This window comes from Kryptolebias marmoratus, linkage group LG6 (assembly GCF_001649575.2).
Source record: "Kryptolebias marmoratus isolate JLee-2015 linkage group LG6, ASM164957v2, whole genome shotgun sequence".
Taxonomy (NCBI): Eukaryota; Metazoa; Chordata; class Actinopteri; order Cyprinodontiformes; family Rivulidae; genus Kryptolebias; species Kryptolebias marmoratus.
In genome coordinates this window covers 26,475,961-26,501,348 of record NC_051435.1, presented here as the reverse complement: position 1 = coordinate 26,501,348, position 25,388 = coordinate 26,475,961, and the positions used below count along the sequence as shown (strand labels likewise).

General features: G+C 36.9%; 1 protein-coding gene across 1 annotated transcript; it reads left to right on the top strand.

The window, feature by feature from the left end:
• The first annotated feature begins 373 nt into the window (after window positions 1-373).
• On the top strand, window positions 374-25,388 carry frzb (frizzled related protein). Its single transcript, XM_017429086.3, has 8 exons — window positions 374-709; window positions 9,005-9,253; window positions 16,181-16,216; window positions 17,072-17,131; window positions 17,594-17,659; window positions 21,557-21,761; window positions 21,958-22,021; window positions 22,472-25,388. The coding sequence occupies exons 1-8, from the start codon at window positions 502-504 to the stop codon at window positions 22,526-22,528; spliced, it is 945 nt and encodes a 314-aa protein (XP_017284575.1). The 5' UTR covers window positions 374-501; the 3' UTR covers window positions 22,529-25,388.

Sequence of the window (25,388 nt, the reverse complement as noted above, 5' to 3'; positions counted from 1 at the left end):
AGATTTATCTGATGACCTTTAGAAGGGGAGCAATCCCTACACAGGACTCAGTCAGTCGACTTTACTTTTCAATCTATCTGTAATTTTACCAGTATAAACTTTGTGTAAGTGAATTTAGGACTATTTGCAGTGGATTGTTTTCACATGTGCTGCAAGTAAATGATGTGTGTTCTCCCCACTTATTCCATGAAGTGTAATGGCAAAAACATTCAAGAGCTTTTAGTGGCTTTAGTCTGTTGACTTTTCATCTAAAAGGAATCTGTCTTTAAGGGTGGAGGATAAGAGAAGAAAGGAGGGAGGAGTAGCTGTAGGTGAGGGGTGGCGGTGGGGGGTAAGAAAGGAGGAGGAAGTGTGCATAAGAAGGCAGCTCCACCTTCCAGCAGATCCCACAGCAGCAACAGAAAAGCACCAATCAGAAGAGGAGAACCCCGTCCTGGTCTGGATTTAACTTGGTTTGACTGAACATTCACCGTGGCCGCACTGGTACCTGAACGCACCATCATGCTCTTCTCCCCGGGACTCTCCGTGTCTCTGCTGGCAGTGTCCTGCGCGCTGTGGCCTCCTGCGGTCCGGGCGGCGTCCTGCGAGCCGGTCCGAATCCCCCTGTGCAGGTCCATGCCGTGGAACATGACCAAGATGCCGAACCACCTCCACCACAGCACTCAGGACAACGCGGTTCTGGCCATCGAGCAGTTCGAGGGGCTGCTGAGTGAGTTTGTGCACTAAGAAACTTTCGTAAAGCTTTCTTATCGTTCCTATGATTAGTTACATTTTTATTATTGTTTTTTTTATTTTGTAACCTTCTAAAACCCGAACCCTTGCATGGCATGCATTTTTGATTTCCTCTGCTGTGTTTGGGCTGATTGGGACCTGATGTGAATCCAGTGCAGAGCAGAATGATGTCCACAGGCAGAATGTGGACTCCAGGTCACAGGACGTTCAGTTTAACTACTTTTTTGTTCTTGTTGTTTTGGTTTCAAATAGGCACGAATGTTTGTTTGTTTTTAAACAGCTAAAATATAATATTTGTTACCGTTTTTGTTTTTGAAATGCTCTAACGTGTTTATCTAACCTTTCAAATATTCAATTTCTAAGATTTAAAAATAAATCAGTCAAAGCAAATGAATCAAAGGTGCCTGTTTTTGTCGATTATTCAATAGATTTTTGCTCAGAAGCTAAATCCCATATGTCAGATTGTCTATAAGCAAATAGCTGTAATTAATCACTTCGCACCAGAATCTAAATAAATTGAAACTTAAAACTCTAAATAATTCAGCTTCTCGCAGACAACTTTCTTGGACTATTACATCAGAACCTTTCAGACCTGATGTCAATCTACATATTATATCATTAAAATAATATATAGTAATATATTTTTGTTATTTAGAACAAAGTTTAAAAATATGCATTAATGTAAAAAGAGTAAAACACTCAAAGAAATTAAGATTCATCAAGATTATTTAAAGAACAAAAGAGTGTTAGGTAAAGGGGGCAGTCTATGTTTTGTATTTGATTTTATTTTTATATTATACATATTTTTTCAGAAATTAGTAGACACATTGGTTAGTATAAGTGCAGTGGCTATATTTTTCCCATCATTTTGGTAGCAGAATTAGGTAAATATGACTTAATGATTTCATTAGAATATGCTCAGTTGTTAGCCATATCCTTACTTAATTAAAGTCACTTCTTTTACATACAGTGTGCTTGTTCTTTAAAATGACCAAAGAAATTGGCATTTTTACATCATATTTGGACCAAAATGCAGTAAATGTGGAAAAATAGTTTTGCACATCCATTGAAGATTTTAGGACATCAAAAGCATTGTAAAAAATTATGGGAAAAGACAAAAATATCTGCTAAACTCTAAACAAGGAAGAGTCATTTCCTCGTGCAGAACTGTATAGTTTTAATTCTTGTGTCTTTACATATATAAAAAAATACAATTTCACAATTCATCATAAGCTGTAGATGTTTTTAAATAGTCTATAAAATAAAAAAAATATCAGTTATGCTTTATTAAAATGAAGTAGATTTTGTGGCTCCATACAAATTTTATTTAGCAAGATGTGAAAAGGTTTGAGACTTAGGTGATGAATGTAAAATTTTTGTGTAATAAGAAAAGAACAAATCTAATGTCCTTGTTCCTGTTTTAACGTTGACATTTTGTGAAATACCAGTTAATTACATCCATAAAAAAATAAAAATCAGTTTAAGCTCTGTAGATTTTTTTCTGTGCAACTGAAGAGAAAATAAAGTCTTGTTTAAAAATAAAAGGCAAAAAGTAACAAATAAGGTAAAAAGCATTTTAGAGAAGACGATGGAGAGAAATTCAGTTGAGATCATTTTTAACTTTTAGTTTACCGTTTTCCACCACAACGTTGTACAATCAGCTTCTGGTTCGGAAACAGTATTGTACAAATTATAGGACTTAGTTTTTTTTTTCTCCTTAGCTTTCTTTTTACAGAAATGTTTTTTTTTTGTTGTTATTGATTAGGATTTCTTATAAATTAAAAAAACTTTTTCAAAGTTCTTTAGAAAGTAAATCAAATCATAAAAAAGCAAAGCATTGCTTCACTTTTTCATGAATCTGTTTGCTCCAGTTGTCACTCAATCAGACCAAAGCCTACATGATTGATGAATGTTTTAACTTAACACAGATGTTCAGGGTCAAAAATGTTTTCTGTAAGCAATAAGAGCAGTTTTATTTCCACTGATGAACCATTGCTCAGCCAGTAATATATTGAGTTACACGGACTTCGTTCAGCTAAACAACATGCCGGTGGTTATAAAAGGGTACACTTTTAAAACCACTGGCACATATAGTGGATTTTTTGTCCACTAGTAAAACTACAACTCCAGGCAAAAAATATTGGAGGATTTCCACTAAGTTATTTAACTTCAGGGTTTCCTCCAGCGTTTTATAAGCCTGGCAGACTGCCAGGCTTTGATGACCCGGCCGCCAGGCTAAGCTCCGCTTGTTTATTATAAATACGTCATTTTATACACGTTTTTTTCTACCCGCACCCCCAAAACCGCTGCCTTTATCTACCTCACCGCGCGAGGGTGCACACACCAACAGTGACGCAGTTGCGCTGTCCCCGCCCCTGCGCGAAGGTCCCGCGCGGTGTCATGTTGTGCACCTTCTATAACTTAGCGTACTGCCCCCAGACTTTTTTGAAAATACTGCACCGACGTAAGCGCCAAGTATAAACGCCTCCACCACGCGCTCATGTCCGCACTGTTCACAGAGCCCTGCAGGACTCTAATGAGCCCTGAGGCCGAGACGCCTTCAGCTACCTGGAGTTAGCAGATCATCAGAGCCACAGCAATAAACATAAAACGAGCGGGTTTAACCCAAAATGGTTAGTTGAGCTAAAATTCAGCGGGTGGCTTTACAATACCGAGCATGTTTTTTTCTAAAAACAGCAATTATCTTTAATCTTATCTGCTTTTGAATTAACTGTTAGCTGTTTGGTGCAAGTAAAAACTAAATGAAAAAATTTAAAATGGTGAAAACTACAGATACTTTGAGAAAAACAAAGTGTCACAGCAGATAACTGATAGGAAGATGTCCCATAATTAGGAAAAGTACAACAAAAAATTGTGAAAAGTTAGCAGAAAAAATATTTAGAAATCCAGAACTGTAGCAGTAAATCAAAACAAAACTATCAAAAAATCGATTTGATAGCAGAGATATTCGTAAAAAATAAATAAACAGCAAACCAATCCAGATCTGAAATCAAAATGCCCATCCTGCAATGTGTAACAGCATTAGGTCATCACGAACAACACAAAATCAAACCCTTTTACTATTTTAATAAGAATCAATGTAACTATGCAAAAATTATGTGTTAGAGGTAATTAATAATTTTAAAATCAATTGTAAACCCTGTCTTGAGTAGAACTGACAGCAGTTATTTGCCTTCTCTCATCATTCATGTTCTCCTTCTCATCTCAGGGAATATAATCATCTTTCCTACTACCTGCAAAATAATTATTTTTAAACCTTTAGTTTGTTTAGGCATACATCTAAAATATAAACATTTGACTGCCTGTTCGCATAGTAGTGAAACAAAGACTTTCCCTGTTCCAAGTAAGAAATGTTTGTTTAGCTGAGTTTATTAAGTCAGGTGCTTGAAGAATAGTTTCAGACCTGAACCAGCTCCAGTTCACTTATCAGCACAACTTCTGCAAGGGTAAATGTGGATTTAGAGCTTTTAAAAAGGATTAAATTTAAAAAAAAATGTAAATTCCATTGAGATGTAACATGCATGGCTACAATACATATATATTTGTTGTTTTTTGTTTGTTTGTATGTTAGTTTTGGTCTGTTAAGTTGAGATGCGGTTTTACAGTCATAAAGGGTCTGTTTAGTTTTCATCAGTGGAGACGGTCTTGGTTCTAGTTGTCAATATCATCTGTACTCACCTCCACAACAGTACAATGGGATTGAAGGGAATTTGGTATGTGGCATTCAACATCCTGAAAAAGTAGCTGTTCACCTATGTTCTCCCCAATGTCCCAATAGGAAAACCTTTATGGATTATAAACAAAAGATACAAATGAATACTGTTAGATTTCAGCATTTGGTTTACTGTAGCTGGTAACCTACCATCTCTCTCGCTCTCTCTTTCTATTGACTGAAACCAGAACTGCTTTTCCTGCTGATACTAAACATCACAATCTGAATTATTTGACCTAATACTGCAGCTCTGGAAATCTGCACATTCTGTAAATACGCCATCTGAGTCTGTAAACTGGATGTATTTGACAATGTCATTACTTTCATATTTATTTTTATTGGCTTTATTAAATATATATATATATATATAAATACAAAAAGAAGGTAAATATTGCTCACTTTCCCCTTTGCTTAACCCTGTAATGAACAGTACTTGTGATTTTGCCAATGTGGGCATTTGGAGCAGGCAGAAGGACTCTTGAATTTAAACTTGAATTTAAAGGCAGAGATAAGCTTTAGTTTCTAGTTTTGAAGAATTATTCCTGCATTTCATTTAACTTGGAAGTCAAAACTTGTATCTGGGAATTAAGTCAAATTCAGCTTTACATTGTTTCTGTTGCAAGTCAGAAAACCAGTTGTATTATCTAATTGTTGTGCTCAGTAACCAGGCTAACTACTATTACCAGTACAATAACAGTGTATTTATCTGCGTTTAAATACTGTAGCAACATTTTGCCTAATAGAGGTTGGACAGTATATGTGTGATTAATATAAAATGAGTTAACTGACAGAAGTGAAAAAAAGATTTAGCACTGCAGCTATCACTGCCATATGTGAGGTAACCATATTGGATTTTTAGGTCACGATTGGTTAGAAATTTCAAACTTTCCAAGTGAGAATTCCATGTCAAGTGGCATTCCAATTGATTTTTGCAATTTGGAATTTGAAAATACTGACTTTTAAATACAAATGGAACACATCATATTTATGTTTGTTTAATTAGTTGATACTTGTATCCAGTTGGGTGGGCTACACAGGGACCAAGACTGTAAGATTTGATGTTCAAACAACTGAATAATTATTAAATTTTATATAATTATATATGCTATAAACTTTAGTGTTCTCGTGCATATTATGTGCACCAGCCTTGCTTTCACTTCATATTATTGCAGGGTGGTAATGAGTGTTTAATAAATTTCTTTTGTACATTGCTCTGATATGACTTTTGTTGTCAGTTGGTGCTATATAAATTAACTGAACTAAACTGAATTGAATTAAACTGACATTTGTGATTTGAGTGAATATTAACATTGGTTTTTGCCAACTTCGGGTTGGGATTGACTCACTACCTCGTGTGAAGAAGCTCAAGTTCCTCAAAGTCTTGTTCATGAGTGGGGAAAAGGACAAAAAGAGATTGGGGTTGGGTCTGCAGTGACACGGATGCTGCACCGATCTCTCATGGTGAATAAAGAGCTAAGCTAAAAGGCAGCATTCTCAATTTACAAACTTATTTACATTCAAACCCTCACCTACTGTCACAAGCTATTTGTAATGACCAAAGGAATGAGGTCAAAGTCACTACTCCTTCACATCAAAAGCAGACAGTTAAGGTGGTTTGGGCTTTTGATTACGATGCCTTCTGGACATTTTCCAAGGGAGGTGTTTCAAATGTCCCACTGGTAGGAGATCTCAAGGTAGACCAAGGTCTCTGTATGTCTCACAGCTGGCCTGGAAAGGACTCAGTACTTCTGGAAGAGCTGGGGAGATGTCTGAGTAAAGGGAGGTCAGAGGGTCTCTGCTTAAACTGTTGCCCCAACAATCTGGTCTCAAATGTGCATCAGAAGATGGGTAGATTGAGTTTTTGGATAAATCTCAGTACAGTTTTAGTTCAGATAGCACATTCAGCAGATTACCTGTGGTATACTTGTCACGTTTCACTTAGAAAAAACAAAAAAACAATAAATGTAATGACTTCCAATTAACCAGAAAATTTTCTCCATGTTTAGTTATACTTTGTTGATGTCACCTTTTCAAACCACTAAACTAAAATGTAAATTAGCCTAAAGCTGTGTATTTTTGGCTAATCACAACCTTACAGGAGCTGCTAGAGAACTTCAAACCCTTGTGTTTATTAATCTCTATTCAAACTATTTAGGTTGGTTTTTGGATCTTAGTCATGATAAACTTTATATCCATGCAGTTTATCAAAGAATATTTGACTGAGACACGGCTCACATTTGCTGTTTTCTGGGTTTTAAGTGACAGCACTGAACCTGTCATAGGCACCCTGTAGGTCCTAGGGTGCATTTTTCACCTTTACATGAAAACTTGATGTATTTTGGGGGTTTTTTAGATTTGGTCTGTGGTCACAATCATCAGTATTCTGCAGTGTTTGCAGCTGTGAAGATTTGCGTGTCATTTTTTAAAGATCTAAAATTTAAAAAAGGCTAAAATTGAAAGGCATCCAGACCAATGCTATGAACTGCCACAAAGTTGCATGATTTACAGACGTAAACATTTAAGAATTGGCTGAACTTGAACCACAGCTGTCATTGGAGGAGTAGAGAGAGGGAGAGAAAGTGAGAAGGCTGTAACCAAAAAAATTCCTAATGAAAGATCCACAGTCCAAAAACCAGTAAGAAATTTTAGGTCACAAGTTCAAAATGTTTCTGTGACTTCATTATTAAAGTGCAGAGCCAAACCACAGACATGCTCTGTCCCAGTGTTGCATTCTTTCTGGTCTCATCTCTGAAACGTGCAGCAGGGCACAAGTTAACCATCCTGCTGTACATGCAGTTTGTGGTCAGCTGCTCGAAGTTCCTGAGCGGAACATTCTCACTGATGTAAGAGAAGTGAGTCCTGCTGAGGGGAAAAACCAACAACTCAAGTTTAAATGAACCGAGCTGAGAATGAATAAGCATCCTTTTCGATGTTTTCACACAAAGTCTAACAGATGTTTAAAGCCCCAAAGGATTGACAGTAGTAGTGGTTAGAGTCATTTTCTTAAGTACTCCTTTGAGGTACTTGTACTTTATTTGGCTAAGCTCTTTTAATAATATATTTCACAACAAATTAAAGGAAAGAATTTTACTGGTGATCCACTATGGTGTCGTGGTTAGTGCTGTTTCTGCGCAGCACGAAAGTCTCCAGTTTGAATCTGCGTAGGCTTCAGTTAAAAAGCTGTCTGACAAAAGTAAATGAGTCTTATTCCCATTGAGCTTGTTGGAAAAACAGAACCAAAAAGGAACTGATTTCAGTGGTAACAAACCAGGCTAAAGCCTTCCATTTACCAGCAGAACATACCTAAGCTGAATTTGCTAGCTAACATCTTTGTTAGTAGAATATAACTGTCTATGATGATGAATGTAAAAAAAAAATTGATTGTTTCAGTAAACTGGTTGATAAGAAAAATTTGGGTTTATACAAAAATTTGTAGAACCACTGTTGATGTGCAGATCTTTTGAATCTGCTTTAATCCTGCTTTATCGTAACATAGCAGTGTTTGCAATAATGTCATTGTTATGCATTTTTATATACACACATGCATAGTTGTTTTGTTTTTTTACAAAATTCACATATATACACACAAACATAAAAGTATATAGTGCACAAATACATAAACTGTATATACATATACTCATACATTGTTTAAAATCAAAGTCAGATATTTATATAGTCATGATCAAAATTTGTCTTATCTTTTTGGAAGTGAAGATCAAGGTTAAAATCTTAATTTAATAAAAAAAAAGTATTAAAATTAAATGTAATGTCAGCTAAAACACCAGAGCCAGAAGGATGTTTTAAAGATATTGTGATTGTTTTTAAGAGATTTCCATAAAGATGGAAGACCTGAACAACATTTACGTCTAGTTCTAAAGTAAACATACTTATTCTCATGCAGAATATTGTTTTTTCTTTGTTGGTTTCCTCTTTTAAACAACAACAGAAGCTCAACAGGATTATTAGCCACTGTACCGAGCCTGATACACATGCTAATTTCTGTAACATGTTGCAAATGATTGTACCAAAACAGCATTATTTAAAAATGAGAGATGGATTTTGCTCATCTGGTAGAGAAGCCATGATTGACTGTGTCTTTGGCAATCAAAAAGTATTTCAAACAGACTTTTTAACCAGGGAAAGTTTAGTAGCTACCATACACAGCTGACTCACAGCTTGCAGCAACAGGTGGGGAAGGTGGAGCGTGACATACAACTGCAAAAACTCACAGTTTTTGATATGTCAGTAAAAACAATTTAAACTGAAGGCACAGTATGATGGAAAATGTTCAGTTTTTGGCACTAGGACTTTTTAAAACTGTGGTATATGCTTATTATGATATGTAAAAAGACATTTCCTACTGGCATCAAATTTGTAGTAAACTGACAGCATGATAACACCAACTAACTCTATTTAAAATGTTTTTTTTAATAAAATAGACATAATATTGTTTTGGATGTACATGATATATAAACAAAAAATGAATTCTTAGTGGTTGGTTAGAGCATCTGAAACCACCTGTGTTTCTTGCTTTTTCAGGTACTGGATGCAGTCCAGATTTACTCTTCTTCCTGTGTGCCATGTATGCTCCCATTTGCACCATCGACTTCCAGCAAGAGCCTATCAAGCCCTGCAAGGCAGTGTGCGAGCGGGCAAAGTCTGGCTGTGAGCCAGTGATGAAGCTATATAATCACAGCTGGCCTGACAGCTTGGCCTGCAGTGAGCTGCCGCTGTATGACCGTGGAGTCTGCATCTCACCTGAGGCTATCGTCAAAGCAGAAGGACCTGGTACATTCATCCTTTTGTCATTATTAGTGATAATATATGGCAGCTGATATTTAGAATAGTGCCTACAGGCTTTAAGAAATGAAGGAACTCTGCTTTATGATGTAATAAGTAAAGGTAAGACAATAAAAACAGCTTCTAAGAAGATGTTTAACTTGGTTGGCTTTGTGAACAACTTTAGTTTGTACTAGACGATGAGTTTGGTTTGCTAAAATAATATTAGTTGGTGCTATCTAGCTGATGCTAATAACGGTTAGTGCCAGATAGCTAATGCCAACGCAAGTTATAAATATCTAATAAGGAAGACTTTTAGGTTGTTTGGTTGAACTCAACATAATAGTAGCTCTGAATCAACAAATTAGTCATTTTAACCCTATTTTGGTTTGAAAACTTAACCCATAAAAGTTGGTTAAACTGATAATCAAACTCTGCTGAGTTAAAAGAACCCAGTGTAAATTTGACCCAGTGCTGAGTTACAAATTAGGTTGTCTTTTACCCAGCGATTTTTTTGTATAAATATATGACATGTCCTCCCCATGATCTATGACCTAGTTGTCACGAATCTCTCAAACCGTGTCAGAATGTGGCTACAGGCTCAAAGATACACAAGGTTGTTTCTGTGACCTCGTCATGATCACGATTGTAAGCCTAGGCATGAGGCCTGCATGGCTAATCCTGCTTAATAATTCTTAATAATGACCATGCCACACTGTTGTGCACATCATGGATACCAGCCTCTGCTATCAACATGCTTTCCCCAGGATCCAAATATGCTCCTAGCACAATAATAAACCACCACAACCTTTCTACAGTGTTTTGTGCATGCTCAAGTCCCTCCAAAACCTAACATAACGGAGAGCCGACTGTGTTCTTAAAGGTGACCTATTATACAAAATTAGCTTTTTTTATTGTTTTTATACTTTCATTTGGGTATCTACTGCCTCTAGATACAGTCCAAGTTCCAGAAAAAAAAAACACCCAGCCATTTTTTTAGCAATAAGCAAATGTTTTCTGGTGTCTGCAAAATGACCTGTTTCAAAAGCCTCGGGATTGTTGCATCACAATTCCCGTTACCTAGCAACCCCAAGTGGAGCTCCACCCGCTTCATTACAAGAAGGCCATCACATTATTTATGCTGGTTTTACTGCTGAACAATGCCTACTGGAAAAGAAAAATGTTTTGTTGTCAGCTGCAATATAGAACATGTTCTGCTGGTGTCCTGACCCGCTACTAATTGGTTTTCTGATCCACTTATTGGTTTGGAACGACTAAGTGCCCCTGTCCCAAAGTCAGACTACCCAGAGTTTGCAGCATTTAATCCTTCAGAGAGGTTTTATGTTTTGAGACAGGGGGGGGGGCAACAGCAGCTTATGTAATGAACATGTTTTGTAGAGCCCACAGACCCATCCTAACATGTTCAAGGAAGCAGAATAGGTCCCCTTTAATACACCTCAGCACATGAAACCTCACACGTACTCATGATCATGTCATAGTTTGTGGTAAACTTTGTAGTCTAATTTTGAATGAGGACACTTCATTTTCCTTTCTACAGATGTGGTCAATTCTCCTGTTGCCAGTGCCTATCAGTGGTTTCTACTATGTTCCTACTCTGGCACTCTGGCACTTTCTGTTCTTTTACAAACAGATAGTGTGAGTCATTTCCCCTCTGATTTCTCTCCCACTGACTTTCTCAAAGAGCTCCTTGATACAAGCGGCCGACTCATTTTACACTCAATAAAACCCTTACTGTCCTCTGCTTTTCCAAATGTTGACAAGTTCTTAAAAAAAGAAACTTTCAACCCAATCCCCTTGACCTCCATAACGATACGCCCACATATCTGTGACCTGCCCTGGCTTGGCTCGGCACAGTGGGACTTTGGGCTTTCTCTTGGTGTGATTTGTTGATTTGCTGAGGTTCAGTTTGGGTGGATTGTTTAAGTCTTTCCAGTGATTGTTCTGTGAGACTCTGGTTTGAATGTTGTTCAGAACTTTGGAAAATAAATCCAAAGCAGGCTCAAGTTTTTCAGGATGTCATTATTCACTGCTCACAAAAGGACAAACTCATCAGTAGAGTAACATCATATTTGCAAACCTGGAAACAATCTTAGATGCATGAGAACAAGAGCCCAGCCAGTGTAGATGTTCGTCATGTATCTAAGATACAGCTGTGACCAAATAAATTTAAATCTGTTTGTGTTGAATTTAATATCATTATCCATTAAAATATTGGTGTAAAATAATTTTAGATATTTCTTGCCCATCATAATCTTTTAGGCATGGTTTCTCAGTAGATTCAGTCATCTGATTAGTCATTTAATAGATTTTGGTTATTACTGTGTAATACACTGCCTGGACAAAAAAAAAGGTTACACACTAATATTTTGTTAGACCGCCTTTAGCTGTGATTAAGGCATTCACTGTGGCATTGTTTCAATAAGCTTCTGCAGTGTCACAAGATTTATTTCCATCCAGTGTTGCATTAATTTTTCACCGAGATCTTGCATTGATGATGGTAGAGTCTGACTGCTGCTCAAAGCCTTCTCCAGCACATCCCAAAGATTCTCAATGGGGTTAAGGTCTGGACTCTGTGGTGGCCAATCCATGTGTGAAAATGATGTCTCATGCTCCCTGAACAACTCTTTCACAATTCAAGCCTGGTGAATCCTGGCATTGTCATCTTGGAATATGGCCGTGCCATCAGGGAAGAAAAGATCCATTGATGGAATAACCTGGTCATTCAGTATATTCAGGTAGTCAGCTGACCTCATTCTTTGAGCTCATCCTGTTGCTGAACCTAGACCTGACTAACTGCAGCAACCCCAGATCATAGCACTGCCCCCACAGGCTTGTACAGTAGGCACTAGGCATGATGGGTGCAACACTTCATCTGCCTCTCTTCTTACCCTGATGCACCCATCACTCTGGAACAGGGTAAATCTGGACTCGTTAGACCACATGACCTTCTTCCATTGCTCCAGAGTCCAATCTTTATGCTCCCGAGTAAATTGAAGCCTTTTTTCCAGTTAGCCTCACTGATTAGTGGTTTTCTTAGGGCTACACAGCTTTTCAGTCCAAGTCCCTTGAGTTCCCTTCACATTGTGTGTGGAAATGCTCTTACTTTCACTATTAAACGTAGCCCAGAGTTCTACTGTTGTTTTTCTTTGATTTGATTTCACCAAACATTTAAGTGATCACTGATCACAATCATTCAGGATATTTTTCCGGTCACATTTCTTCTTCAAAGACAATGGGACTCCACTATCCTTCCAGTTTCAATAATGCGTTGGACAGTTCTTAATCCAATTTTAGTAGTTTCTGCAATCTCCTTAGATGTTTCTGTGCTTGATGCATGCCAATGATTTGACCCTTCTCAAACAGACTGACATATTTTTTATGACCACGGGATGTGTCTTTCAACATGGTTGTTTAAAAAGTATTAAGCAACTAATTGCACCAGTTTTTGCCAGCTAAAACATAATCACCCATGCAGTAATTATCCAATAGGAGGTTTTTACCAGTGGCAACTGGTGAAGTTGTCTCCAGGGGGGGGCTATAAGTCCAAAATAGAAATATACCAAAACATATACTAAGGTATCACACCAGTGTATTTACATGCATTAAAAAAGAAGCAACATTATAATGTACATAAAAATGCACAAGTGCTTCCTGAACACCAATACTTACAAAATCGGAGGTCTCCCAAGGCACAAGCCTGAGATGTCTCACTCCAATTAGAATTCAAAACCAAACATTTTAACAGTTTTTTAGCGAAAATTTTCTTAAACTAATTATTAACTATGAACTTATTTATTACCTTGAGTATGTAACTTAGTCACGTAATGAACTTATTACTGTCTTTGAATAAAAGACAGCACACCTGCGGCTCGAACTTTCAATCAGGCGAACTTTATGACAGACGTATGTGACGTCAGCCCATGGCGGGAGTCCCACGCTCCGGCGACAAGAGTCCCACGCTCCGGCGACGAGAGTCCCACGCTCCGGCGACGAGAGTCCCACGCTCCGGCGGTGGGAGGTGGTAAAATGTAAACACAGCTGCATTCAACAGCTCTGGGCGCAGGAGAGGTGTGCCCAGAACGATCCGATCTCTTGTATTGAAGAGGAGCTACTGCGCATGTACAATTTTTAACGAGAGTCTATGGACAAAGATTTTTGCGCCCCGGGGCGGCAATACGTCACCAATCAGACAACGTCGATGAACAAAACAAGTTTATTTATCATTAACTATAAAATATTTATCTTACACAACTAAATATATATATATTTCAAAATATTTTTTATTTTATTATTTCATTTTTATTCATTTTTTTACGTCTTATTCAAGGTAATATGAGTGGTGGGGCGGCGCCCTTGCACCCTCTATTGGCCAGCCACCACTGGTTTTTATCTATTCGCTTAGTGAAATCCAGGTGGCGACTTTTCTTTTGGCCAGGTTGTTTATATATTCAATTTAATCTTTGCTCTATCAAGACCCTGAGATGCAACAACTTCCTCCAAATTTCACATTGTAGAGTCTTATCAACAGAATATTATTTTAATAATGCATAAGCACGGCACAGCAGCTAGTCATGAGAACAGCAGTTCATTTGAGTGTACTGAATCCCTAGAATTAGTTCATTAAAATGTTTTGTTCGAAAGATTCTTTCACCAAATCATTCAGTTTGTGCAGTAAGCGAGTGATGACATAACACCACTTCCAGCACAGTACTACACAAACGTAAATCACTCCTCAGCAGCAGTTTTCTATGTATGCGCAGGTGAGTGAGTGACAGAGCACGAATCAGCAGTTCGTTCATTAAATTAATCGCTCCCCTGTCGTCTCTGACAGACTCCCCTCTCTGTGTAGCCTATGTTCATGAGTGACACAACACTACAGCAGCACGTTCACTAAATGGAATTGTGAGTCCTCTTTATTAATATTATTATTATTATTAATAATAATAAGAAGAAGACTTAATTGGGACACAGAGCATCTACTCTATATGAAAGGTGGAAATAAAAATTGCAGTTTAAGGCGAGAAGATTAAACATAAATACATAACAAGTTAAAAACAAACAAGTTTTGATATAAAAAGTACAGTTTAATTGCAAATCAGCATTATAATATTGATAATGATGATAGTAAGTAAAATAATAATAATTGCAGAAGAGGAGCAAAGGGGATTTTAATAATATGTACGTGTATATATAGTAAATGGACTGTACTTACATAGCGCCTTTCTAGTCAATCAGGCTACTCAAAGCGCTTAACAACACAATCTGTGCTTTCATTTACTTATTCACACACCACTCTACTGAATCTCTACAAAGCTAACCTTTGAAAAATCATTCTATAGTCTAATCTGTACTTTAAACTCCATTCATACACCAATGAGGCACACATCAGAGGCAGTGATAAGGGACACTTTGACCTGTGACTGCTGCCAGAAAATCAAACCTCCAACTCTTTCAGTGGAAGACAATGCTCTAACACTGAACCACAGCCACATATATATGATATTGTTGTTAATATACTGTATTTTAAATATTGTCAAAACAGACTTCCTGCCTTTTACATTTAGCCACCCATCACCTCTCTGTCGCTGCTGCAGCTTGCCCTGCTGTGAGTCTCACTCACTCTTCTTCTGTCTCCTCTCCTCTCATTGTTTTATCTGTACCTTAGTCTGATAAGGTAGTGGGAACGGGACGTGTGTGTTTATAGTTTCATGTGGCTTGACTCAACATTAGACTTTAGCTTGGACAAACAGATGCCATTGCCAATGGCATGAGAGCATATCCCTGTGAGGAGGAAACTATTCAAATCACTCAGGGCAGAGTCGGAGAGTGTTTTGTTCATTGAGTGATACATGTAGTTTATTTCCATTGAACGAATCACAAGTTACTTTTGCTCAGGCGTCAACAACCATCCCTCCCTGCCTGCACGCCGCACAACGCTGTTTGGTTCAGATTCATGTCACGAGTGAATCACAGAGCGCAGAAGTTCCACTGCTGACCGGCATGCTTGTGCTGAGCTCAGCTGAACTGAGAAAGGAACAAATCAGTTAATAAAGTGATTTGGTTAAGTTTGTTCACTCAAAAGATTTGTTCATTTGAATGAATCGTTCATAAATAATACAACACTAATGGCAGCTCGGTGGTCAGTGCCACAATCTCATAATCCTGAGACTGGGGGTTTGAGTCCAAGTTGTATCAGGAAGAGCATCCGGTGTAAAACAATTGACAAATCTATCCTGCAAGTTTGCCTTCCGTGGTGATCATGCAGGGGGAAGGCAGCCAAAAGAACAACAACATAAAATACATCTTATTAATTTTATTTTATTTTTTTTTTGTCCTGTGTCTTGTTGCAGGGATTTGAAATAAAACGTGCAAAATATGCACCAAACTGTGCAACTCAATAAGGAATAGTGTGCTTTGACTTTTGGTATTTGTTTGTTGCACAATGTAGAAAAAGTTTGCAAAAAATTGTAAGAAAAAAATTATGGAGATCAATGGAATTTTAGCTAAACATAAAAGACCCAGCCCTCTTTGCAGTTCTATACCTGGCAGCAACTTTAACATTTCTTTTGATTTTCATTCTCTCTACACTTCTTGTAGAGTAAGATCAAACTGTAGGGATTTTTTCTTACATTTGATTATTAGTAAATGTTTGACTGGATGGCACACTGGAGACACTGGTGACTGCTGGAGACAGGCACCAGCTCCCTGCGACCCAGACAGGAGAAGTGGGTAAAAAAAAATGGATGGATGTTGGAATTTCAGGCAGTAGCTGTGTAAGCAATCTTCAAAAATAATTCAGAAATTGTCTAGTTTAATCTTTACATTGCAGGGCATACTTTTGGTGCTTTTCAATTTTTATACAGTTAAAAAAAGATGGCATGGTTAATTGAATGATTGCTGTCTGTGTCTCTATAGATCAATATAACCAGGACCCTTCCAGGTGTAACCCAGGTGAGACTTTGTCCTTCATACACACGCACACACATACATATACATATATATATATATATATATATATATAGCTTTGCTTTGTAAATTTAACCATTGTAGAAATAGGATTATGTAAATATCGGGAAGCATCAATTCTGTTTCACCGGATAAGATAAATCATCATGTCCCACCTTCTTCTATTGTTGAGAATTGAAGCTATAAGATCCTGGTTTATGGGAGCTGCCATGTTTTATTTTTGGAACCAGCATCTGCTTACTAGTGATTGGGGGCCTAAGGTTCTGCCAACCTTAGAGACCCTGTCAAATGTCTATTTTCTCTACAGTTGACAGTCAAGACCAACAGCTTTTAATTAATGGTAGCATTCACTTGTTACATGTCCAGCCTCACAGTTAGTGATGGCAACTATGTTGAATGTCAGTGTTCTTGTCCTTGCAGCATCACCATGGAACATTGATATAGGTGCAGAACATCTATACTGACCTGATTTTTAACTAAACATATTTAGTTGATTTTTTTTAGAAAGATTTTAAAGGGGTGCAGCAACAAAAAAACATGTTAAAAATGTGAAAAAATATAGAATAGTACTCCATCTTTTGCACAAACAGAAAAATGCTTTAGTTATAGAACATTTAAAGAATGTGAGTAAATTAAAAACTTTTGGTTTTAAATATACAAAAGAGCAATGGCAAACTATTGAAATGAGAAATGGTATTAAGATTTGTTATAATTTAGACTCAACTGACATTTGTTTCATTGAACATAAATACACCTCTTTACCTCCACTACATATTGATGACAAATGGTTGTACCAGGGTCTGAAAACCTGATCTTTTTTGAATTTTAATTACATCACAGAATCCAATCCTGACTTTCCAATGGACTCCAACAATTTCCACTGCAGGGGACCCAACGGAGGTGATGTAGACTGGCTGTCCCAGGTTTTGTCTCAGTTCAGGCTTCTCCTCCAGACAATCATGCAATCTGGAGCACCTGCATTCTTGTTTCTAAAAGTGTTGCACAAATTCAAATCAGATATCTGATTTCTACAGATTAGTATACATTTGTCAGTGGTGTCCAATTCTGATCCTTGGGAGCCACTATTCTGCTTGTGTTAGATGTTTTTCTTTTGCAACACACCTAATTTAAATGAATGTGTCGTTAACAGGTTTCTGTTGAACTTGATGTGGTACTGAAGAGATAATTCAACCATTTTAGTTAGGTGTGTTGGAGCAGGAAAACCGCTAAAACATTCAGGGTAGCAGGCCAAAGTTGGACCCAACAACATATGTAATTTAAATTCCTGCATGATGCTCAAAAAGTACTGTATATTCCTTCATCTAATCAAGCATAGTTCACTTATTTTGTGTGTTTGTGTAGATCGCTGCAGATGTAAGAAAGTCAAATTGGGACAGAAAACATATGTGAAGAACAACTACAACTATGGTGAGCTCATCATAGCACAGAAACAGCACTGGTAAAAGTTACCAATGATATTCTCATGACCTCAAACTGTGGATTTGTGTCTTAACTTGTCCTGTTAGGTCTCAGTGATTAATTTGATACAATTAATCACAATATTCTATTACAGAGGCTTGAAAATGATATTGGGATTTCAGGAACAACTCTAAAATGGTTAAAATTATATTTATTTGATAGATTCTAGTTTGTAAATGTTAATAATAAATCTTCATACACCAAAGTTTGTCATGGAGTCCCTCAGGGTTCAGTGCTTGGACCTATACTCTTTACTTTATATTTGCTTCCATTATGTAAAGTTGTTAGACAGCATGGAATAAATTTTCATTGTTATGCTGATGACACTCAGTTATATTTACCTATAAAACCTGATGAATCCAATCAGCTACTTAGACTACAAGCATGTCTTAGAGACATAAAAAAATAGATTGGGATTTGTCATTTAACCACCACATTACAAATGCTACCACAACCGCTTTTTTCCACCTGCGTAATATCACTAAAATTTGAAACATCTTCTCCTAAAAAGATGCAGAAAACTGGGAGAGATCATATTTCTCCAGTTTTAGCTTCTCTCCATTGGCTCCCTGTCAAATTCAGAATAGAATTTAAAATCTTACTCCTAACATACAAAGCTCTCAACAACCAAGCTCCATCTTATATTAAAGATCTTATTGTTCCACATTTTCCTAATGAAGCCCTTTGCTCTCAGACTTCAGGTTTACTTGTGGCTCTTAGAGTTTCTAAAAGTAGAACAGGAGGCATAGCTTTTAGTTCTCAGGCTCCTCTCTTGTGGGACCAACTTTCAGTTTCTGTCTGTGAGGCTGACACCCTGACTTTCCTTTTTGATAAATCCTATAGTTAGGATTGACTTGGGTTTCTTGAGCCATCTCCTAGTTTCTTCAGTCTGCTGCTGTCTTAACTTGCTCTGCTCTCCATGTTTTGAATTTTTTTCTATCACTAATAAGTGTATTTCTTTATCTTTCTTCTCATAGAATCTACATCTGGAACAGTCAATCTTCGTTTCTTTCCTGTCAAATCCTCGTCAGTTGAGGCAGTTGTCTGCCCATCCTGAGCCTGGTTCTGCTGGAGCTTTCTTCCTGTTAAATGGGAGTTTTTTTCTTTTCCACTATGACCAGTAGGCTTGCTCGGGATGGGAGAGTGCAACAAAGTGATGATTCAACACAATCTGCTGGTTTCCTTAGATAGATAACTTTTACTAATTGGCTTTTTGTAAAGTAAATAAATGTTTTAGCTCAGTGCCCTGAGATGACCTTTGATGTAAATTGTTCTATATACATAAACTGAATTGAACTGAATTGTTTCCAAAAAAAGAATGCATTCAAGTTTTGTTCATCAATTAAAAACCAGCATTATTCAGTCCAAAGTTTACAGAAAAAAAGTATTTTTTAGAAAGGCACTCAGTTGAATGCCTTCATGCACAGCACAGATTTTTGATGATGCAAAAGAAAATTATGGAAGTGTCTGAAGTTAAAACCAGTTGGAACAAAATTAAAGATGTTCTTCAAAAAAAGACAAGTTATGTTCAAAAGATTCAAGAGTCAAACTACATTTTTAAGTCTGCACAGTCTTTTGATAAAAAATGCTACCTCGATTCTATAATTTAAGAGCCCTAACACCACTACTTAAATAGTTTCAATTGTTTTTAAAGTTGTTGTTTTTTTGTAATTAGAGAATATCAGTATTACCTGACTCTTCAGCAGATTCTTTCTTTCTAAGCTGTTTTTCTTTTTTAGCCAAAAAAAATAGTGTAGTAACTGTAAGTTAAGTAAAATATAGGGTTTTTTTAAAACATTTCTAAAATAACTGCACACTAACTGACTGATTTGCCAAATTCCTAAGAGATTTTCTTGAGGGATTGGCTAACGTTCTTGGCCACAGAATTTTTTTCAAAGAAGAATTTAGAGTTTCTTTCCAGGTATCATTAAACCTGAGCTCACTTTCAGTAAGTGCTCACATAGATATAATTGGAATAGAGCTGTTTATGAAAGCATAATGGCAGGTCAAAGGTGCACAATGTGGTCCTCATAAGTGTTAATGGTGCTCCTCTCACTTTACTCCACTGTTGGTTTTTACTCTGCCTCAGCAGAGTTACTGGTTGTGCAAGTTGTTCAAATTTCTTGACATTAACTGCTGAAGTCAGCCCTGTTTGTCTGTTTGAAAAATGTCTTATGAACCACTTAATGGATTTTACTGAAACTCGCAGAAAGTAATCATTGGATGTATCTCCAACTGATTAACTTTTGGAGTCACCCCAATATAAGTAAATTTAGTTGTAGCATCAGTTTGCAACAAAAGGTACAGTATCTCAGGTCATTGCACAACAAAAAAATAACAAGTCTAAATCAGAGATCCAAATTCAAAAGAGATTCAGATTCAATTTCAGTCAGTCTGTACAAATCATTTATAAGCAGCACAGTAATGCACATTATATTACAACTTGCCAATTAGTAAACCATTATCTAAGTTAGCCAGCTGTCAGGATTTGTGGTTGTTTTTTGTGTTTCTGTTTCAATTTGGGTTTATTGTTTCTTTTATTTTGTTATTTAGTTGCCTTTATGTTTAGTCTGGCCTTACTTCAGTTTGTGCTCCTTGTGTTTTTGTGTTCCTGTCATCATTCACTTCTTAGTTTATCACTTGTTTGCCTGCCTTGCCCATCTCCACCTGTCCCAAGTTTTGTAATCAGTAACATGTGCCCACGTCCCCTAATTACCTCCTGTCTTTATAACCTGGTCATCTTTTCCACTTACTGACTGGTCCATTGTCACTTCATGCGCTGCCTGGTTCCCCTCATGTCTTGCCTCTCGTTTTTGCTACAGTTTGGATTTTGTTATGTTTTGTATTTATTTATCTTTGCTGTCACATCAGCTTTTGTTTTTGGTTTTCTTTTATTTATAATAAATCAGTTTTTCCTTTAAGCTCAGTCATGAGTCTGCACATCGGGTTTGCCCTAATTTCCACCCCACCTGACACCAGCAGATTGTGTTGAAACCAGAAGCCCAAACCAACCTTAACTATAGGATTTATCAAAAAGAAAGTCTTAAGTCTAGTCTTAAAAGTAGACAGGGTGTCAGCCTCATGGACAGAAAATGGAAGTTGGTTCCACAAGAGAGGAGCCTGAGAACTAAAAGCTATGCCTCCTGTTCTACTTTTAGAAACTCTAAGAGCCACAAGTAAATCTGCAGTCTGAGAGTGAAGTGCTTTGTTAAGAAAATATGGAACAATAAGATCTTTAATATAAGATGGAGCTTGTTTGTTGAGCGCTTTGTATGTTAGGAGTAAGATTTTAAATTATATTCTGAATTTGACAGGGAGCCAATGGAGAGAAACTAAAACTGGAGAAACATGATCTCTCCTTACAACCACTTCTAACTTATTGAGTTTTTTGGACATCCTGATAATAAAGGATTCAGGATTACCATCACTGTAAATATCAGACATTTTTATTGACTTTAAGGTAACACATTGTTATGGAACTTCATAAAACTAAGGACATGGCCTTGAGGTATTCCATCAGTGAAGTGAAAAACTAATCACCAACTCTAATCAACGTAGAATATCTTACTAAAGAACTATTAATGTAAGGTTTATAAAAGGTTTTTGTTTATTTTTTAAGTTTTGGTCCTTTGGATTTTCACTTTAATTTGTGTGCTTGTTAATTTAATGTGAGACGTTCTAGTTTAATAGTTTATCTCCCTTAAACATCTAAGACAAACAATTTGTAGTGTTTGTATTTTATGCATCTCTATGCACATATGCACAGACGGTTTTAATAGCTGATTTCCTTTTTCAGAGGTTTGTATGTTTTAATGTTCAGTGTGAGCTCCTGACTCTCTCCTTCAGTTATCAGAGCGAGAGTGAAGGAGATAAGGAATCGTGGTCTGGAGCCCACAGCGGTGGTGGAGGTGAAGGAGGTGCTCAAGTCCTCTCTGGTCAACATTCCTAAGGAGACACAGACGCTGTACTACTCATCTTCTTGCCAGTGTCCTCCTCTTGATCTTGGGGAGGACTACCTTATTATGGGCTATGAGAATGAGGAGAGATCCAGGTGTGAGCAGCAGGAGTAGTATTGTTGTACTTAGCATGCTTTCCTTCAGAAGTTGTTATCAGCTTCAATATACAAAGCTTAATTGTTCTTCTCCAAACTATTGTGTTATTGTATATAACTATGTTTAATCCCATGCTAAGATTAAAGAAATATACTGTATGCAAATTTTATTCTATTCTTTTGTTTGTGGTTGCAGGTTGCTCCTGATTGATGGCTCCATTGCTCAGAAGTGGAAGGATAGAATGCGCAAGAAGGTCAAAGTGCGTAAATAATTCACACATATAACAATAAACATTGCCTTTTTTTCTCTACATGGTTACTCTATATGTTTTCTTTCTTTTCAGAATGTACATATATATGTACCATTTCATTTGAACTTTGTTCCTTTTGCTGTCTTTTGCTAATTCACTTTTTCTGTTATTTTGTTTCTGCTGTTTGATGTCACAGATTACTCCATGTAAACAATTTAGAGTATTTGTGAAATTCTAAATTCAGACCTTGCAGTTTGTCTTGTAGACATTCTCCTTCACTTATAGGTATAACAGTGTTTTTATTCCCTTCAGTATTTTTGCAATGGTTTTTTTTGTTTTTGTTATTGGACTTGTTAACCAGATTAACTGGGTTACTGCTCAGCACTGCCGTCATTGCTTTTTGTCTTATGGAAAAATGCAGAACATTTGATATTAGTTTCATTTTTTATTTCTGTCTAGAAATGGGATCAAATCCTGCAGTCACCACCAGGACAGCCACGTCGAAGTCGCCACTGAGATCTGACTGTGTGTTTGTGTGTGTATATGTGTGTGTTTGTGATATGACTTTGATTTTTGTGTCTGTTTGTGTCAATATTGCACTATCACAAGCTGTTGTAGCTGAATGTAGTTCATTTCTTCATCTATCAGACTCCTTGGAGTCATTTTTTTCTTTGCACAAACAGTATATATTGATTTTTTTTATAGTTTGAGTGTGTGTGTTTGTTTGTGTGTACACTTAAAGCACTCAGAGAGGAGCTGGAGCTTCAAAGCTTTTGTCCTAGACCAATTTAAAGCCAAAGAAGAAATGCATTGACTTTTTTGTGGCAGCCATGTTTGCTTCACTTCTCCTCTGAATGGTATGGTTCCAGTTTTAAAAAACCCTGGATGTAGGTCATGTTACTGTGGTGATTGTAGAGAGGACTTATAAATGAACCAAAAGCCATTTGGACTTGGGCTTGATAGATCTGAACCCATGACCTGGAAATCACTGAACTAAAAAATGCCTGAAGACTATTCAACAAAAACAAAGATCACCAGTAACAACTTCAGCAGGAAAGGTGATGTGCAACCCAGCTCTAGATGGTCCTGTAAAACAGTATTAAACATGTGGTTTGTTTTTCAGTCCGTCATTACATTTTCATAAAGTCTCACAGCATTAGTCTAAAAAGAGCAATACAAACTAATATAGTATTAGTTTAGAGTGTGACTTTTGTTTTTAGCTGCTTTGTGAGTTTGATGCACAAACTGTCTATTAAAGATGGACATCTGAAAACAGAGGCCAATGGAGAAGATCTTTTACTTGTGTTTTTCCTTAACAATCAGAGTGAGTGTGCATCTTTGATGGAAGGGAAAAAATAAATTTTGCTGTTATATGACTCTTTAATTCACTTGTAGCCTTGTTAAACATTTTCTAACAGAATATTCAAATTGAAAAATTACCACACTATGCTCTGCACCTATTGGAATGTAGTTGGATTGCAGCAAATTTGGAAAATCTCCTTTAGTGTGAAGAAAATCATGAATGCCATCTGCCTGAACTCTTAAGTATCTCATTGGCTGCATCTGCTGGCAAATAGTTGGACCTGACTTCTTGGACTGCGTCAGGATACAGCTAGGTATATGCTTGAAGATCACACTGCACTAGCCAATGCTGATGGGATGATGGGGTTGTAGCCTATGCATAAGGTCAGCATGGTCAGTCATGAATTCTAGTTCTTGCTGACCAAGCCATGATGAGGTGCGTAAGCCCACCATCATGGATACGCTGTCATTACGCTCCCCCACACTCCACCCAGGACCCCGTTTCACTGCCACAACAACAATTAACCACAACTTTGCTACAAAGGATTTGTGCCTAATCAAACCATTATGAATCTATCAAGCTCAGTCACACGTAATGGGGATCCCACTGTGTTTTAAATATACATCTGAAGTCCATCCTCTTCCTAGCTGGTATTTTTTATGCCAAAGTGGGGTCATCATCCAGTCTGAAGGGGCCTAAACAAGTTTAAAGGCTCTTTAGCCAGAAACATAATTGTGAATGCACGTGCACACGTTTATAGTTCTGCTGCACCAAAGCATAACACTCAGGACTGTCTGCTCAAAAGACAAGAAGACAAAACAAAGTTGGAGTGATTTCTCAGCATGAATTGAATACAGATTTTGTCTTTGTGTTCCCTGAGTGATAAATTGACAGCAGCAAGTCTCCTCATACAGTGTTTGCACAATACAAGCCTCTGTGTTGTTGTATTTTTTCTTTTGTGTGTGTCTGTGTGTGTATTTGCATGTGTGTTGTATTTTTTTCTTTGACTTGCAGTCTTTTTTGTCTTGTATCTTTGGCACCAAGATTTTAGATGGATGAGGTGTGAGCTGCAGACACATTCATCACTGTAACAAGAGTCTGGGCTGCATGCTCTCATCCACTGTGGGTGCTGGCGGACCATAGCAGACAGGCAAATATGATGAAATTTGCATCACAGGCAGGGTGGGTGCTGAAAGCATTAACAAGCATGTTTCTTCCCTGATAACAGTTTCAAGTTTATTACAACATGATGTTTTGGGGGTTCTTTTAATCCCATTTCTATTAAGATTAATTTTTAGACTTTAGGAAAACAGTTTCTACAATTCTTTCATGTCATCATTTTCCAGAAATAACTAACATACTAAGTTTGAGGTTTCTAAACATTAGTCCACAAACAAATGGCTTATGACACAGTAGCTATTTCCAACTTTTTAATGAATTTTTAACACCATAACATTATTTTTGGTCTCATTTTTCATCATTGTATTTGATTTTACTAGGTGTTTTCAGCTTGTTACATCTAAATTATAAAACTAACCACACAAATAGAGAGAATTATTGATGTAACAATTTTAAACAACTATAATTTAAATTTTATTTTGTTTTCTCATGTAATGTTTCATCACTTGAAGCAAAATTTGAGTAAAGGTTAGCATTTTTTTACAGTTTTGATGCATAGGCGCTTCGATTGATTGATCTTCAATGAGACTGTTCTATGGTTATTGTGGAACAAAATGTTTTGATTTTTCACAGACTGCTGAGACAGAGTTCAGCCTTTATTTATCTTTTGTCTCTTTAACTTTGAATAGGATGACAACTTCACATTGTCTTGTTTCTTGTCTTTGGAGGTGTTGCCTCCTGTGTAAAGTCGACTAAAAATATAACTGTTTATGTAGCAGAAACACCAACCAATCAAATATCAAACATAGTGCACAATAAGAAGTAATGCTTTGTGTTTGTGTGAGTCCTGCCTTTTACATATTTTGCATGTTTGTGCTGTGTTTTGTTGTGGAGAGTAGATATGGAGTAGAAAAGTGTAAATGCATCCGTTCAATACATATGAATTTTTGTTCA

Coding starts and splice junctions, on each gene's coding strand:
- frzb (XM_017429086.3), top strand. CDS start 502: ATGCTCTTCTCCCCGGGACTCTCCGTGTCTCTGCTGGCAGTGTCCTGC. Junction 710..9,004: donor GCAGTTCGAGGGGCTGCTGA/GTGAGTTTGTGC, acceptor TTGCTTTTTCAG/GTACTGGATGCAGTCCAGAT. Junction 17,132..17,593: donor CTGCAGGGGACCCAACGGAG/GTGATGTAGACT, acceptor GTGTTTGTGTAG/ATCGCTGCAGATGTAAGAAA.